The 15,584-nt window shown below is 36.4% G+C and overlaps 2 protein-coding genes across 2 annotated transcripts; one reads left to right on the plus strand and one right to left on the minus strand.

Moving 5' to 3' along the window:
• Nucleotides 1-183: 183 nt before the first annotated feature.
• LOC123871088 (trafficking protein particle complex subunit 3) lies at nucleotides 184-2,740 on the plus strand. The gene is made up of 4 exons (XM_045914662.1): nucleotides 184-398; nucleotides 489-694; nucleotides 1,566-1,764; nucleotides 2,260-2,740. Exons 1-4 carry the CDS (start codon nucleotides 360-362, stop codon nucleotides 2,344-2,346), a joined length of 531 nt encoding a protein of 176 aa, XP_045770618.1. The 5' UTR covers nucleotides 184-359; the 3' UTR covers nucleotides 2,347-2,740.
• Nucleotides 2,741-12,453: 9,713 nt separating this feature from the next.
• On the minus strand, nucleotides 12,454-14,238 carry LOC123870880 (adenosine deaminase 2-like). Its single transcript, XM_045914359.1, has one exon. The coding sequence runs from the start codon at nucleotides 14,048-14,050 to the stop codon at nucleotides 12,491-12,493; it is 1,560 nt and encodes a 519-aa protein (XP_045770315.1). The 5' UTR covers nucleotides 14,051-14,238; the 3' UTR covers nucleotides 12,454-12,490.
• Nucleotides 14,239-15,584: the final 1,346 nt, after the last annotated feature.

Here is a 15,584-nt window from a genome sequence, read left to right on the forward strand (position 1 = left end):
TCACAGAGAGTAACTACTACTCAATTACCACTAACGAAAAAGAAAAATAACGTTATCTAAATGATGACATGAGCACGTCCATGCCCACCATGAGTCCATCACTAGTGGTGGAACATGGAACATTCCTTTTTCTGATTTCTCATATTTTAGATATTTGTCTGTGGTAAAAAGAAAAAAATTAATGACATGTGACAAGTGGCAGAAATCAAAATTCAATTGCATATTTTAATTTTTAATTTTTATGCTTTTCTCTTTTCCATAGCGTAATCATATCATAATAAACCTATGATTTTTTCAGTCTACGATTCATTGTGTATTTTTAAGTAAAAAAAGTAGGGTAATTAACTCATCTTTTTAAAATGTCTCGACAAACTTCTCGCCTTGATGCAAAGAAAGTGGTAAGCACAAAAACCTACTGGTCAAACTTTTATTTATGTGGATTGTTTTAAATTTCTTGTATTAATATTTATCATATTACACTTTTATAGAATTCGGAGCTTCTTACACTTACGTACGGTGCTCTTGTGTCTCAAATGCTCAAAGAAACTGAGAATCCAGAGGATGTAAATAAGCAATTAGAACGAATTGGTTACAATATGGGCGTAAGACTTATCGAAGACTTCCTGGCGAGAACGACGTCTACTCGGTGCTTAGAAATGAGGGAAACTGCTGATAAAATACAGCAAGCTTTCAGGTAAATAGTTCTACAGCTAGCATGAAACTTGAAACTCTACAGTGGATTTAAAGCTATCAAGTTTTTTGCTTTTAAGGGGCGTTGCAAAGGGCCGAAAAATTCATATAATTTATAAAAAATGTGTTTTATCTTAAAGACCACAGACTAAACAGTTAAGATTAATGTAAATATAATAATATACATCTAAAGTCTACCTTGACTTGTTTCTATGAACTTTATATTATTTGTGTACTGGAAGGTTTTAGAAGTGACTAACTGACTCAGTAGTAATAGAATTATTGTTGTAGCATTGAACTTTGATAGCTACTCTGTAATGATAACTTTGAAACTAAAGCTAGAAGGGTTCTGACTTTTAGGTAAAAGTATCGTTGAGACAATTATGTCTTACAATAACCTCTAATAGGCTGATACTCTTTGTATTAGCTGAAATGTACACTTACATACATTGCTTAAGCACTATGTAAGTCAAATTTGAAACATTACAGGGGTTTGAATGAACTTAGTGTTTAACACCAATAAATTACGATAATAATTAATGTTAGCACGAAAAATGCTATTGCTAATGCTCAGGCAATTACAACGATTGCGATTATCATAACATAGTAATCACAACCTCTTTTTTTTTCTTTCTCGTCTGGCTTTACAAAGATTAGCCAATGTCAAGTTTGTAGTTATTTGTAACAAGTTAGTTAAACTATACAAGTATGGACCCCGTCTGTGCCGGCGCTCGCCGACATACGCACGGCACCCCCTTAGAGCGCTTTCCAGTCAGTTTTAACAAAAAAAAGGGCAGAGCACGCCCGCCAGCCAACACCAACACAGACGAAGTCCTCACAACCTCTGTACTAACATCTCTGATATATCATTACAGGTTATACCTAAACATGCAGCCTACTGTCACTAGCTGGAGTAGTTCTGGTGATGAGTTCTCTTTGGTTTGGGACCAGTGTCCGCTGAGCGAGTGGGTGGAAATGCCCAACAATGGCCTTAAGTACTGCACTCTGATACCTGGGGCGATACGCGGGGCACTACAGATGGTGCAGCTTGATGTGCAGTGCTGGTTTGTGCAGGTAACTACCACAGTGTAAATACATACAGTGAGACAATACACTTGATATTTGCCGATGAGCCAGCTTTATGGTTGTAGCCTCGTCACCTTCCTTCTTCATCATACCAAGTGATAAATTTTAAAAATCAATACCTAAAATCTGATAATGGCTAAAAAAGTGAATAGAAAGATAGATTTTAGAGAAAAAAATTACCCATAATGAGGGATCTACTACTAAGCAAAATAATTAAAGTGTGTTCTGCCTGCTTCTAGTTGGTATATTCCCTCTCTCCTACAAATTCATGTGGATGAAGTCGTGGGGATCAGACAAAGTTAAGTTATTCTTTAATAATCCTATAGTAAACCCTATTTCTGTCTCTGGAAACCTAACTATCTCTGAATGCCAAACCAAGCTTCAACAAAATCACTTAAACAGATAGACCATGGAAAAGTAACAGACAGACAAAAACTTTCATGTTTATTATGGGTTACAATATGGAACTTACTTTTTTTATAGGATCAGCTCAAAGGTGACTCAGTGACTGAACTCCGAGTGAAATACATCAAGAGATTAGAAGATGCAGTGCCTGCTGGAGAAGATTAAACCAAAATATACTAGCTAGCTGCCTACTACTTTGTCTGCGTTGATATTAATGTGAATGTGCTTTAAATACATCTAAACCTTCATTGATGCCAATGTGGTTGTACGTAATCTTTGAACTATACTAAAGGCAAGTATACTGTTTTGGTGAGACAGAGAAAATCGCGTCAAAAGCCACATAAAAGTTTAAAAGCTATGAGCAAATTTACAGACAAAATAGCGATTATGGCTTTGTTTTGTACTATTTTGAGTAAACAGTCATTATTCTAGACCTAGTAACTAGTTTATACTAGAATATTATATTATTAAGTATTAAGTTAATCTCTAAATTCCATTTATTTTAATAAGTATTCTTACATATAAAAAGTTCTCTATTATTAAAACTGTTATATTGTAATTGATTTTTTTAATACTTACACTTTACTTTTTGATTACAACATGGGGTTATTCACTACCAATTGGGCAGACCAACAAATTCCTGGCTGGCAACGCATTGGCGGTTCCTCTAGTACTGCAAATATTCATGGGCGGCGGTAATCACTTACCATCAGGTGACCCGCCTGGTCGTTACGCGGCAGGTTGAAATGGCAATCGGGGAGGGAACACCCCGCACACCCGCACGGCCTCCGCGCTAACCCGATGCGGGAGAGCGCGGGCGTCCCCCCGCCTCATACCCAGATTGCCATCTCAACCTGTCGCGGACTATAATGTAAGCAATCATTGTCAAAGTTTTCTTATTTATTATTATTTTTTATTTAATTCTTTATTTGAACCAAATACTAGTTTTACATGATTCCACTTGACATCCTGAAACTCTTGAGCTTATGTGGATGTTGTCTTAAATAGACGAAAATTAAAACAATTAACTCTCCTGAATGGTAGATACCTATTTATGTAGCTACTTCACATATGATTGGATTGGGATAAAGAATAGATTCTGAGAGGAGACCCGGCTCAGTACTCAGTAGTGCGCCGGCGATGGGTTGATAATGATTAATGATGAAAGAATAAATTGCCCTAAAAATTGGTATTACGTTCAGATTCTGTTGTCAGTTTTTGGGCCTACGCAAACGACTGACAATAATTGTCTGCGGAGGACAATGTATAGTTCGCGTTCCTCACACGTCTAATTCGTTGCAACTACACATTGTGAGGACTACATCTCCTGAGGATGCTCCGGTGTCGTGTCGGGGCGAAACGCGCGTCGAGTGGTGTTGGAATTTGTGTGGTGCTGCGTACCATACAGATTTCGTTGGTTTGGCGGATTATAGCAAATTAAGCTTTTATATCATCCTTGTATATCATGGACTTCCGCAAAATAACGCCTGCTTCTATAATACGTTACGTTAATAATTAATATTTAAGTATGTTAAAAAATTCGAAAAATCTTAATTTTTTAAAATTAATTTCTAGCCCCATAAACAAAACATCATATCATTTTATTGCTACTGTCCAAGACCCTATTCTATAGTGGTTTTTTTAAGAATACTCAGGTAATCTAATTAATTTCATTGTATTCTAATTTAATGATCGCGCTACTTTAAAACTGAAGTGATCATCTATGACATCGATGAATAGTAAAAACTGAAATCCCGCCGTAAACAAGCGAACTCGAGTCCATTTCGATCATTAGAGGAGAATGAATTCAATTGAGGCTCGCCCATTGTTGTCTATTCGAACCGATGCTAATTGAACAGTTATCAATACCTAACTATTGGCACTCGATTCGTACTCGATGCAATTGAAGAGCGAGTTCTATTGTGTAGATGCTTAATGCTTTTGTGATTTGGAGAGACGTCGAACGAATATTTTTTTAAAAATCAAAACAAGCTAATACAGTCTAGTTAATAAACCTGTTTAAGCGAGCTTTTTTTTATAGTTTTTTTCGTTTTTAAGTTCAAGTTTCTAAAACCAAAGACGATTTTATTTCGTACATGCCATCTACAGCCGCTTCTAGCGAAACCCTCTCGTATCGCTTTTCCGAATATTCGACCTTAAATCAAGGTTACGTAGGTTCATTTTACTCTGACATTAAATTATCAAAACTCCAAAAACTGGGGGTGATATGCAACTAGGGGTTATCAAAGCATGTTATAGTCAAAGGGCAAAAACTAACTCATTTTTTAGAAGTCTCAGCTTCGATTCGCGCCTGGCCTACTTACTGGCCTACCGGAACCCTGAACTTCTGCCAATAACTCAACCCAGACCTTTTCCATGCTTTTCCATGAGAGAGAGAACCTGTCTGATTTTTCTTTGCAAAAACTTTATCTTTGCAATGAATTGACGCTAACACCGACAATTTGACGTTATTTAATTGAACAATTTTTTTTAGCGATATTCGTGAATTCGTGTTGTTGTATGAACCGGTAACAAAGGGCGGAATGAATAAAATTTCAAAATGTGAAAAAATAAGTTTATATCCTCTGCAAATACATGTCTATGGTAGATCCGATCTCAGACGCGAGGCCAATAACTTAAAAAAAAAAAATGTGGTGTGTTGCAGAAGTATAGGGATAGGTTTGAATAATAGACACTTTCCAATTTCACTTCACTGTATTTTTGAGAATAGTTTTCTCTTACAATTATTATTTCTCAATACCCGTCTTTCTTCGATACCTTCGCTATTTATATCAGTTTGACAGACATATTTTTAACGTAGGTAGGTACTAGTTTTCGGAAAGCTATTTGACAAATTACCACAGAGGTAAAAACATGGTGATGTAATAGACAATTAACGTAACAATTATATCAGCTAAATGTAAAATACGACACAATATGTATTGATCTAAATAGTTAATAACTAAATGTGATTTATAATCCATTCCCGCCAATTATTTATAAATAATAATAATTAATCTGATATAGGTCTAGATGTCTATGACTCATGATATAAGGCAGCATCTTGAGGTAGTTGTTAACACTCGGCCATCCTGGAAAGGCCGTGCCCCACGGCCCGCAGATAACATCCCGGCTTTCGCATCATTGGCCACCTGGCAAAAGAAAAACACCGAACAGTAATATGCACTTAAGAGGTTACCTAAAAAAAACGCTTGGTCAATCTGTTTCGCCACCAAGTGACCAACATTAAATGGCTAAATAATAATAGTGTCTCACTTAGTCAACCATGATCAAGTAGACATTCATAATTTAAATTAGAAATATGTACATATGATATAATATTCAATAGATTCATTTTAGTTATTACCTACTTCATATTAAAATTGTTATTGATTTTCTTCTTTTTTTTTAATGATTTGCTATAAGATTTAGGTATTAAATAAAAATAACTTTTGATTACCAGTGGGTATGTGATTAACATTGACAAAATATAAGTAACAGATTTCGTTGTAGCTTCCTACTATCCAAAATTGTAGGGACTTAAATGACTATCAAGATAAGTTCTATACAGCTGACGTCATGACTCATGAGACAACTTTATTAAGAAGTTAAAATTGGTTTAGAATTATGATTGGCTCAGCACTTATTAGTTGCTTATTGTGGTGCACGGGAAAAGTTAGGTATCAAATTGTGACATCTTGCAGGTTTCGGTGGTATCTTTCGAGGTCGCTAACATAATACTATTATTATGTTAGTAACTAGGTAAGTAACTGACTTTCGATGCTTTAGCGTTTTCTATTATAAAGATGAATTTGCCACGGGGATGACACCTATAAACCTGGAAAGCAAAACAGTGTCCATATTTATACGAAATTTCATTTCTAGCCCTTTTTCTTTTAATCCGTACTAAACGTTTATTGAATTTTATACTCATTTTTCTCTAATGTATATGTAATTTTCAATTACTTGATATTTTTATAATTATACCTAGATATTAAAAGGTCGGCAGAGGGTTTTGTTTTAGCAGAGTTTATTTTTGGTACTTTCAAATTATGTTGTACATACGTAGCACATATACCTATATTTTTCCCATTCTGAATAAATCATGCAGCATAAATTTTTATCATTGAAAGGTCACACAGATATTATAATAGGTATACAATAAGTAGTAAATAGACTAGATAAGTAAATAGACTCGTGGCGTAGGTCACTCAGACTCGTTCCACAGGTCACACAGACTCGTTGCTTGGGTCACACAGGCTCATTATGTAGGTCTTATAGACCATTTGTGCAGGTATCCCAGATTATTTGCGTAGGAGACAGAGTGCGTCGAATAAGTAGCTCATTCAGATTCGTTGCATAGGTCATGCAGTCTTCTTTGTGATTTCGTACGGACTATTCATAGGAAGATCTCACAGACATATTCTAGGGGTATGCCACAAAGTAGGTACAGACATTGTACTTAAAATGCATTTTTTTTTTTACTCAAAAGGTGAATTTCTATGAGGAATAAGGAACAAAATAAAGCATAAGTACAAGGGAACAAATCTTATTTCCACAAGAAACAGAAACAGGGTTGATACAAAACAAGGCATCTAGGAGAGCAATTTCGAAAATGAAAGAATGTCTTTTAGCACTTATCCGCACTATTTGAGAATTTATAAATTTACCGAGGTTGGAGATAGTTGGCAAATATTATCATGTCTCAGTTTATTATATTAGATACCAGAATGCAAACTAAAGGAATTTCTTATTTTATAAAACAATATTACTCCATTAATGGGCCATCCATGTCAAAAGTTAATTAGTAATTAATTAGGGCATATAGAGCTTTAGACATAAGTTTTAAAAAAAAAATTTTATTTTATTCATGACTTTTGTATTTTTGAAACATACTATATTTACTCAAGACAACCATACTGTTGGTCCGACGACATCACCAAGCTTGCGGGGAAAACTTGAAGGAAGCTCACCCAGCCTTCAGAAGAATGGCGTGTACGTGAGGAGACCTACTTATGTCTAACAATGGATAAATAAGGGCTAACAAGAAGAGGAAGTTATTTACTGTAATGCTTATCAACGGTAGTGAAAACAAAGTAAAGTAGTCTTGACTCTTGAGTCTACTAGCCTCTTTTACTACATTATCTATTGTTGTATTTTATCAATCTTCACTCAAACATTCAGATAGAGAAGTCACTCAGATGTTTCGTTACGGAAATCACGCAGACGTTTCATTAGGGAAGTCATTCAGACATCCAGATAGGAAAGTCACTCAGATGTTTCGTTACGGAAGTCACACAGACGTTCCGTTAGGGAAGTCACTAAGACATTCAGATAGGGAAGTCACTCAGATGTTTCGTTACGGAAGTCACACAGACGTTCCGTTAGGGAAGTCACTCAGACATTCAGATAGGGAAGTCACTCAGATGTTTCGTTACGGAAGTCACACAGACGTTCCGTTAGGGAAGTCACTCAGACATTCAGATAGGGAAGTCACTCAGATGTTTCGTTACGGAAGTCACACAGACGTTCCGTTAGGGAAGTCACTCAGACATTCAGATAGGGAAGTCACTCAGATGTTTCGTTACGGAAGTCACACAGACGTTCCGTTAGGAAAGTCACTCAGACATTCAGATAGGGAAGTCACTTATTTCTTTAAGTGAAGATACTCAGAAATATCTTTAGCGAAGACATTCAGACATTATCTTGATGTTAATCAGCATTTACTGTTTTAGTAATATCATAAGATTTTCTTTCGATTCAAAATTAATAACCGTTGTTTTTAGTAGGTTATCGATATACGATATTATCTAGGTTATATATTCTATAATCGGTGTATTTATAGTATTATGTATTTTATTTAATCTATTAATAGCACTTAAAAAAATGTTTCTGCATATAAAGATAAAGACAAAGAAATCTCATAAAGAATCTTAAAGTAAGCGCTGCCAGCTTAATTTTCTGCATCAGACTTTCATCAATTGCATTAATTGTCGTCAGTTTAGTAATTTTGTATTTGTTAATTTTAATATGTAATTGTGAAATAATAATTAATACTCGTATTTATTTAGTTTTATCGTTCTTCTTGCTAACTACCCACCATAATATTAAGTTTACTTGGCACAATAAATGGCAAACGTTGTGTACACTTATCGTTGATATTCATATCAGTGTATGTTATAGTGCGTAAGTATTTAATAAATGTAGAATATGTATATTTTAATTGTTTCTTATTAAATAAATCAATACTTAAGTTAAATTTTATGCTTGGACGTTACGAGGTCCTAGCTCGTTTACGGCAAAATAAGGCCATAATGTCACAATCACAATCACCTCTAATTGGTCGACGCTCACTCATTCCCGGCTATGTCAATGCATTGTTGAGATAAGAATACCAATCACAGCAATTGAGATTGTAATAATGATTGATACAGTCTTTCAGCAATCGAACAAATTGTCTTCCTATAATTTGTAAAATAAAATAAAATAAATCTATCATACTGTTACTTATAAACTTTTGACCTTTACATAATCCTATTATTGAATTCTATGTACTATACTAGCCAATAGTTAACGTAGTTTGGTACAATAGTCTCTTTTGTATAAGTACCCATTTTTATTACATATGATTTGTCAAAAACAAATAAAATAAAACTAGTAGGTAGCTCAGTTTGTTGTAGGCTCTACTCAGACCTAGCCTAGGCGCGTTTGGAATCCTCGCTTAGTTTTGAATTTAAGCAATTAATTTGTTTTTAACTATGAAAATAGTAGGTAAGTATACATTTATCTAAAAAAAGTTCAGTACATACTGGCACTATCAAAAATTAAGTTTCCGATATAGGTTAATCTGGCTCTATTTTTTGGTCTTTCTGGTTAGGTATCATCTAGTAATCTCTATTATAATTAATTTTATAAATTTAATTATGTATATTAAGATTATTTGGCTGGAAGTATTGCTGTTTTTCTTACTTTCATTGGGTTTGTCATACAGTCTTTAATTTGCATAATTCACACAGACTTATTTATATAGATATTTGGCGAGTCATTCACCCGTTAGCATGAATAGGTCACACAGTCACTAAAGTTAGCTAAGGATTAAATTATTAACATATTATCCTCACATTTCAAAGTACCATGATGAACTGATGGCCATCGCTAGTTGCGGTTTATCCTAACAAAACAGAGTAATTCCATTTAGACATGAGCCTTTAATTTTTGGACTAGTACAGAGTCTGCTACATCACCTACGTTCATAAGTTGTATACCTACATATTTCAATGCGGTTAAGACCTCCAGAAATGAAATAGCTTAAATTATTTTGTCACAGGTTAGAATGTTACTTACTATTAGGAACTACTCATTTATTTCAATTGTAAAAGATGTTATGGAAGAGCGGGGCCGTCTGCCACAAGTACTAGTAGCAAATCTAGGCACTTACTGGGATGGTCCTAATTTCTATGTGTTCTCTGTAAAATTATTTTAACGAAATAAATATTTTTGTATTTTGTATTTGTATATAACTACTTTATTAATCAGCACACTGAGCTATGGCGGTAGAGGCGGTTGTCAGAATTTTTGTGATTCAATTCATTCCACAGGATTAGCGGTGTTTGAAGTACCTACTTAAAACGCGTATACAGGTTATTTAATTTGTAAATAATAATCTCACAAAAAAAAAGGATTTGATGATATACCTAAAATTATTAATTTATCTAACGAAGGTAGTTTGACAAAATCGATATTTCTCTCATTCAATGCCATACGATCTGTTGCTAAGTGAATTGTATGTATGCGCACCCAAAACCTCCTTTATGATGAAAACTTTAGATACTTATTATGGTATTATCAAATCATTTGAAAAATTAACTTCCAGTATCAATGTGGGCAGGCAAATATTCTATCTTCACTAATGTTAATATTTTGAGAGGCATTTGCATATGCTCAGTAAATTGATGGTTAGAGTGAATATACCTAAAACGACTCACCGGGTGCGGGTATGCTCGACTTTGTTGCTATGGCGACACAGGAGGACGAGTGGCGGCTGGCACGATGCGACGAGTGGCAGCTGGCACGGCGCGGCGAGTGGCAGCTGGCACGGCGCGGCGAGTGGCGGTTGGCACGGTGCGGCGAGTGGCAGCTAGCACGGTGCGGCGAGTGGTGGCTAGCCCGTCAGTAGATTACAGCTGCGCTTCTTGTCCCCGCGTGGCGAAGACGTAGTAAAGTTTTATTCCCCTTTTCTTCATCTTGAAGCCTGCGCCGAAGTAGTAGATTCTTCTACAATTTTTCGATGATGATAAGTAGGTACCCTCAATAAAGTAAGTAGGGCTTGTGGTATTGGTAGACCGTAATTTTGCTCGTAGGTATTTCAACTTCAAGTCCTCTGATATTATAATACACAGGACAGTCCTCGGGTCGCATCTTGAAGATGAGTTTGCGTCGATATAGGCCCATGATGTTATTTTCTAAGAGAGGCGTGGTGTCTTCAGAAGAGAAGAAAAAAAAAATTTCTTTTCACGTTCTTCAATGTTCTGCTCTCTTCTCTTCTTGTGATCCCACTTCTGACTGTTGCAGAAGTATAGGGATAGGTTTGAATAATAGACACTTTCCAATTTCACTTCACTGTATTTTTGAGAATAGTTTTCTCTTACAATTATTATTTCTCAATACCCGTCTTTCTTCGATACCTTCGCTATTTATATCAGTTTGACAGACATATTTTTAACGTAGGTAGGTACTAGTTTTCGGAAAGCTATTTGACAAATTACCACAGAGGTAAAAACATGGTGATGTAATAGACAATTAACGTAACAATTATATCAGCTAAATGTAAAATACGACACAATATGTATTGATCTAAATAGTTAATAACTAAATGTGATTTATAATCCATTCCCGCCAATTATTTATAAATAATAATAATTAATCTGATATAGGTCTAGATGTCTATGACTCATGATATAAGGCAGCATCTTGAGGTAGTTGTTAACAGGTGATAGCCTACATGAGACTTTCCGCCTCCTATTCGGAAAGTCGGGGGTTCGATCCCGGGCAGATATTATATTATTATCTCTAACTTTTCGAAGTAATGTGCGTTTTAACTTTTAAGCAATTAAATATCGCTTGATTTAGTGGTGAAAGAAAACATCATGAGTAATGTTTTCTCATGACACTGAGGTTGGTGAGGAAACCTGCATGCCTGTGATTTTTTCATAAAGCTCTCAAAGTGTGTGAAGTCTGCCAAACCGCACTGGGCCAACGTGGCAGACTATGGCCTAAATCATCATTTTGACAGGAGACCCGTGCTCAGTAGTGAGCCGATCATATGATGATGATGATGAAGAACTACTAGTATCAGTAGATATGGAGTCTGGATTATATACTTGCCTAATGCCTGGCACATGCACTTCGCCGACGACATCAACAAATGAAGCCAACAGACAATGGCTTCGTTAGTGAAGGAAGTAGGAACCCCCCAAGTGTCCCTCATTCTACAAGTGTGTAGACTCGACGTTCACATCTTATATTTCAATAACAAACTTTATTACCAAGGATTAAGGCTTAAAATCTTTTGTCTGCTTTTTGTTCTTCAACCAGGTGAGGGGGCTTTATTCAGGTAGGTAGGTATATAATATAGGTAGGTAAGCACATAAGTAAGTGTGTGAATTGTAAAAGTTTTGAGATTGCTAGCATATAGCAGTACAGGCAACGGTGCGTTTATTTGTGTACTTATAACTCGGTCGCGCTAAGTTTGCACCTCGCTGGAATGCGGCGCCTCTCCCACTTCCCCGCTCACCTCCCCGCGGTCGTCTTGTCGCGTCAGTACGGTTCGCATACCGTACCAGCTGTGCCGTACCTAAACGTTAGTGTGACGTAATCGATGCGAGGTGCAAACTTAGCTTGAGCGAGTAGTATTATTATGATAATATAATTTAAAATTTGCACGCCATGGTATGGCAGATTCTGGCTTGAGACAGAAAATTGTAATCAAAAACTAATTTAACTATGTACCTATAATCAGCAAATAAAATATGTAATTTGAATTTGAAAAACGGATTTTTAACATGAAAACTTAGACACAGATCTCTCGTCTCAGTGGAAATGTTTTTATGAAAGTTCTTGTTAAAACAGGAACCTAAACTTGACCTATTCTTTGCCCGAGATCTCTAGTTCAAGGGTCATACTATTTTTATCTCTAATGCTTATTTATTGCTACCCGTGTATATAAATTCTGTTTTTAACTACTTATTGGTGTATGGATAAATAATACAATTGTTTTACTTACACAAAACTTAATTTAATATTACAGGCTTTAGTACTTGGAACAATCGAAATTTTCTATAAATGTGTCCCAACGTTCGGTAAATTTAATCATTGCGTTCACCTTATCACTGCCCTTTAGAGAACTGTATTTTATGGAATTGAACGCAAGCTGTTTCAGCAGTCTCAAGTCTGATAGTCGACTCGCCACTCCGACGAATGCCACATAGAAATCATCAGACAAGGGATCAGCTTCCCAAATACCTGGATCATCACTAGACAGCACTACCGGCATTCCACTAGCAAGAAACCCGCTTAACGGATGATTCCGAACATCTCGCACTAAAGACAAAACGTTGTTAGAAATCACATTCACTTCCACACCTATATCCCTCTCAATCACCTCTCTCATTAGCAGAGGATGCTTTGGCAAAGCATACGCATGGCCCAGTCTTTTAGCTCCTAATAAGATAGCGTCTATTAAATTCTCGTCTGTAGAAGTTCCATACCAATCAGTTTCTCCAGCGTGAAAGAAGTAATCCAAATCTTTGGATGCAGCTAGCAGCTGTGGTATAAATTCTATTAGAGGGCTGCCTAAATCCTCTTGACCTACTAGATCAAATCCTGCAAAAACGTCCGGTATATCAGCTTTTATAGCACGAGCTAATCGCAAATATTCATCCAACTGATCTCTATTGATTCCTCTCGCGGGTGCATAAATTAGCTTTGCCCCAAGAAAATCAGGGTGGTCCTTTTTAAATTGATTAAATGTCTTCTTGTAGGATTTTGCAGTGACTATTGGATCATAAACTGTGCCATCCAACTCATATAAGCTCGGAAGGACACTTCGGAATTCCACATACATTATGTTGTCTTCTCGAAACTGTCGTAGGACCTCATAACAATATTGCTCCCATATCGGCCTGTAGCTTACAAGTGAAACAACTCTTTGAAAATATTTTATGAAAGTGCCCCACGATTCTTTTATGCTCGGGTACACAACATCTGGATTGTCCACGTACATCGTGAAATATTTACGCAACTTCGCGTCAAACTTGGCCGTGTTATTCGCCGACCGTCTTGCGTCACTGATCAGTTTCCATTTATTCGTACAGGGTATTGACGGGGTTTTATCAGAAAATCTAAATAGAACGTCATCTTTCTTGAAGCAAATGTAAAGATGGTCCGTGTAAGTTAAGTTTAACATATAATCCGGTCCTAGAATTCCCATATCGTGAATGTGCAACGCTGCTCCTTTAGGAAGGTCTTTGATGATTTTGTAAACTCTAGATGTTCGTATATCGTCCTTGTACGAGAAGAAATGCCGAGAGAGTTTGTACGTCTGTGGGTTGTTAAATCCGTAGTCCACTTCTCGGAACTTACGTTGCATTAGGCAGTTGTTGACGTCGGATTCTTTATCTGTGAGCGTCGAGTTTCCCCCAACAGATAAGAGGGCTTCATCTCGTACGATCTTTGCTCGTTTCGCTTTGTAATCGTCAATTGTGGCGTAGCAAACGGCGAATAGGAATAGAAAGGGAAGAATAAAACGCATGTTTTGTGGATGGGGCAAGCTCGGTGTTGCGCCTACAAACTCCGATAACACACTGGCCATGGCTCGTGGCCGCGGCGTGACGAGTGGCGACAATTTGGAATCTCATCGGGCGAATGACCTAACGTAGTTATGTTTTACCTAAACATTGATTACATAAAATTACAAGGAAGTAAGGCACCTACCTAGTTATAAAACATGTAGGAAAACTTTTATTTAGAGCGAGCGCTTACGCACTCATCCGATCCGAGTCCTTGAAAATACGGATAGAAACTCCTACTAAATGCATTTATAGGTACTTACCTTTATTAAAACTATATTTCAGTAGATACTATAAATGCATTTATAGTACCTACTGAAAACTGAAGTGTGCCAACTTCCTGGTAGATAACCGATGTTTCTATGCCTACTTATAAATAAATAATATTTTGATATTATTAACACGTATTTCATATTTGCTGAATAAACATTGTCGTCATTGTTATTTCAAACTACTTTTTTATTACATTACTTTTTAAGCGGTTTAGGGCAAAGAGTTGTCATACATATCTATTACTAGAGTAGCAATGTACAATATTATGGAGTCGATTGGTGACCAGTCATACAGTAGTGGTAGAGCGAGAGAGAGCCCACGAGGGCCAGGCCTTCGTTATTTTATAATAGCTAAAATCTCTGCGTATCGTCTCCAACACAGGGCGATCAGCGACTATGAAGTTTGAATCATGGTGGTTTTAGGAGATAACAGGTAACAAAAGTGTAAAAAATCTTACGTCAAAATATAAAGTTTACTTTTTCATATTTTCGTCGGAATAGTATTAGAAATCACGTCATGCATGTCAGACACTTAGTGTCTGACAATGCGTGGCAACCCCCTGCCAAGACGCCCATAAATTGTAAAAGCTACCATGAACCAGAATTCATAGCTGATCGCTCCTCTCTGTATTGGGGACAATACGCAGATAAACTTTCAGTTTTAATATACCAGTTAAGTTCTAGCCCTCGCAGGCTCAGTCTACGATAAGTAGTCAAAATGGGTGTAATTCGAACACCTGTTCGTATATTATATTCTGTTAGTATATTTATTATTTAAGTTTACAAAATCCCGCGGAAACACACACACACATGCTTACAAACTTTTGCCTTAATAAAATTAGTGGGATGTGATAGTGGCGTGACTAAATGTGGCAACAAGAACCAAAGTTGCAAAAGAAAACAGATATGGGGCCTATTGAATATACCTACTTACCTACTATTTGCCTACATATTGTAGGCATTGGAGGCTGTTCTCGCAAGCGCAGCGAGCGCTGTGATTGAGTGGTTGAGTCATCGTTTGTATTTGTTTTTTGGGGGTTTCATAATCATTTTTATTTGATTAATGAAAAAATCATAACAGTTTCTGAAATCTAAGATTTTGATCGGTATTAGGTATGCCAACGGTCCTACGAAGCTCCTGTAGAAAAGAAACTGTATGTTGTTGCAAAAAAATACTTTTGCGCTGTTAATTTTGTAGCATTGGCTTACATTACTTCTCCAAAGTAAAACGACAAAAATGGCAACCAACTAAGCTACCTACCCACATAATGCCGAGTAAAAAAAC

This window comes from Maniola jurtina, chromosome 13, assembly GCF_905333055.1.
Source record: "Maniola jurtina chromosome 13, ilManJurt1.1, whole genome shotgun sequence".
Classification (NCBI taxonomy): Eukaryota; Metazoa; Arthropoda; class Insecta; order Lepidoptera; family Nymphalidae; genus Maniola; species Maniola jurtina.

Excerpts from the sequence above, each read along its gene's own strand:
- LOC123871088 (XM_045914662.1), top strand. The coding sequence starts at position 360 with ATGTCTCGACAAACTTCTCGCCTTGATGCAAAGAAAGTG. Across the intron at positions 399-488 it reads GCCTTGATGCAAAGAAAGTG|AATTCGGAGCTTCTTACACT; the intron begins GTAAGCACAAAA and ends ACACTTTTATAG. Across the intron at positions 695-1,565 it reads AAAATACAGCAAGCTTTCAG|GTTATACCTAAACATGCAGC; the intron begins GTAAATAGTTCT and ends ATATCATTACAG.
- LOC123870880 (XM_045914359.1), bottom strand. The coding sequence starts at position 14,050 with ATGGCCAGTGTGTTATCGGAGTTTGTAGGCGCAACACCGAGCTTGCCC.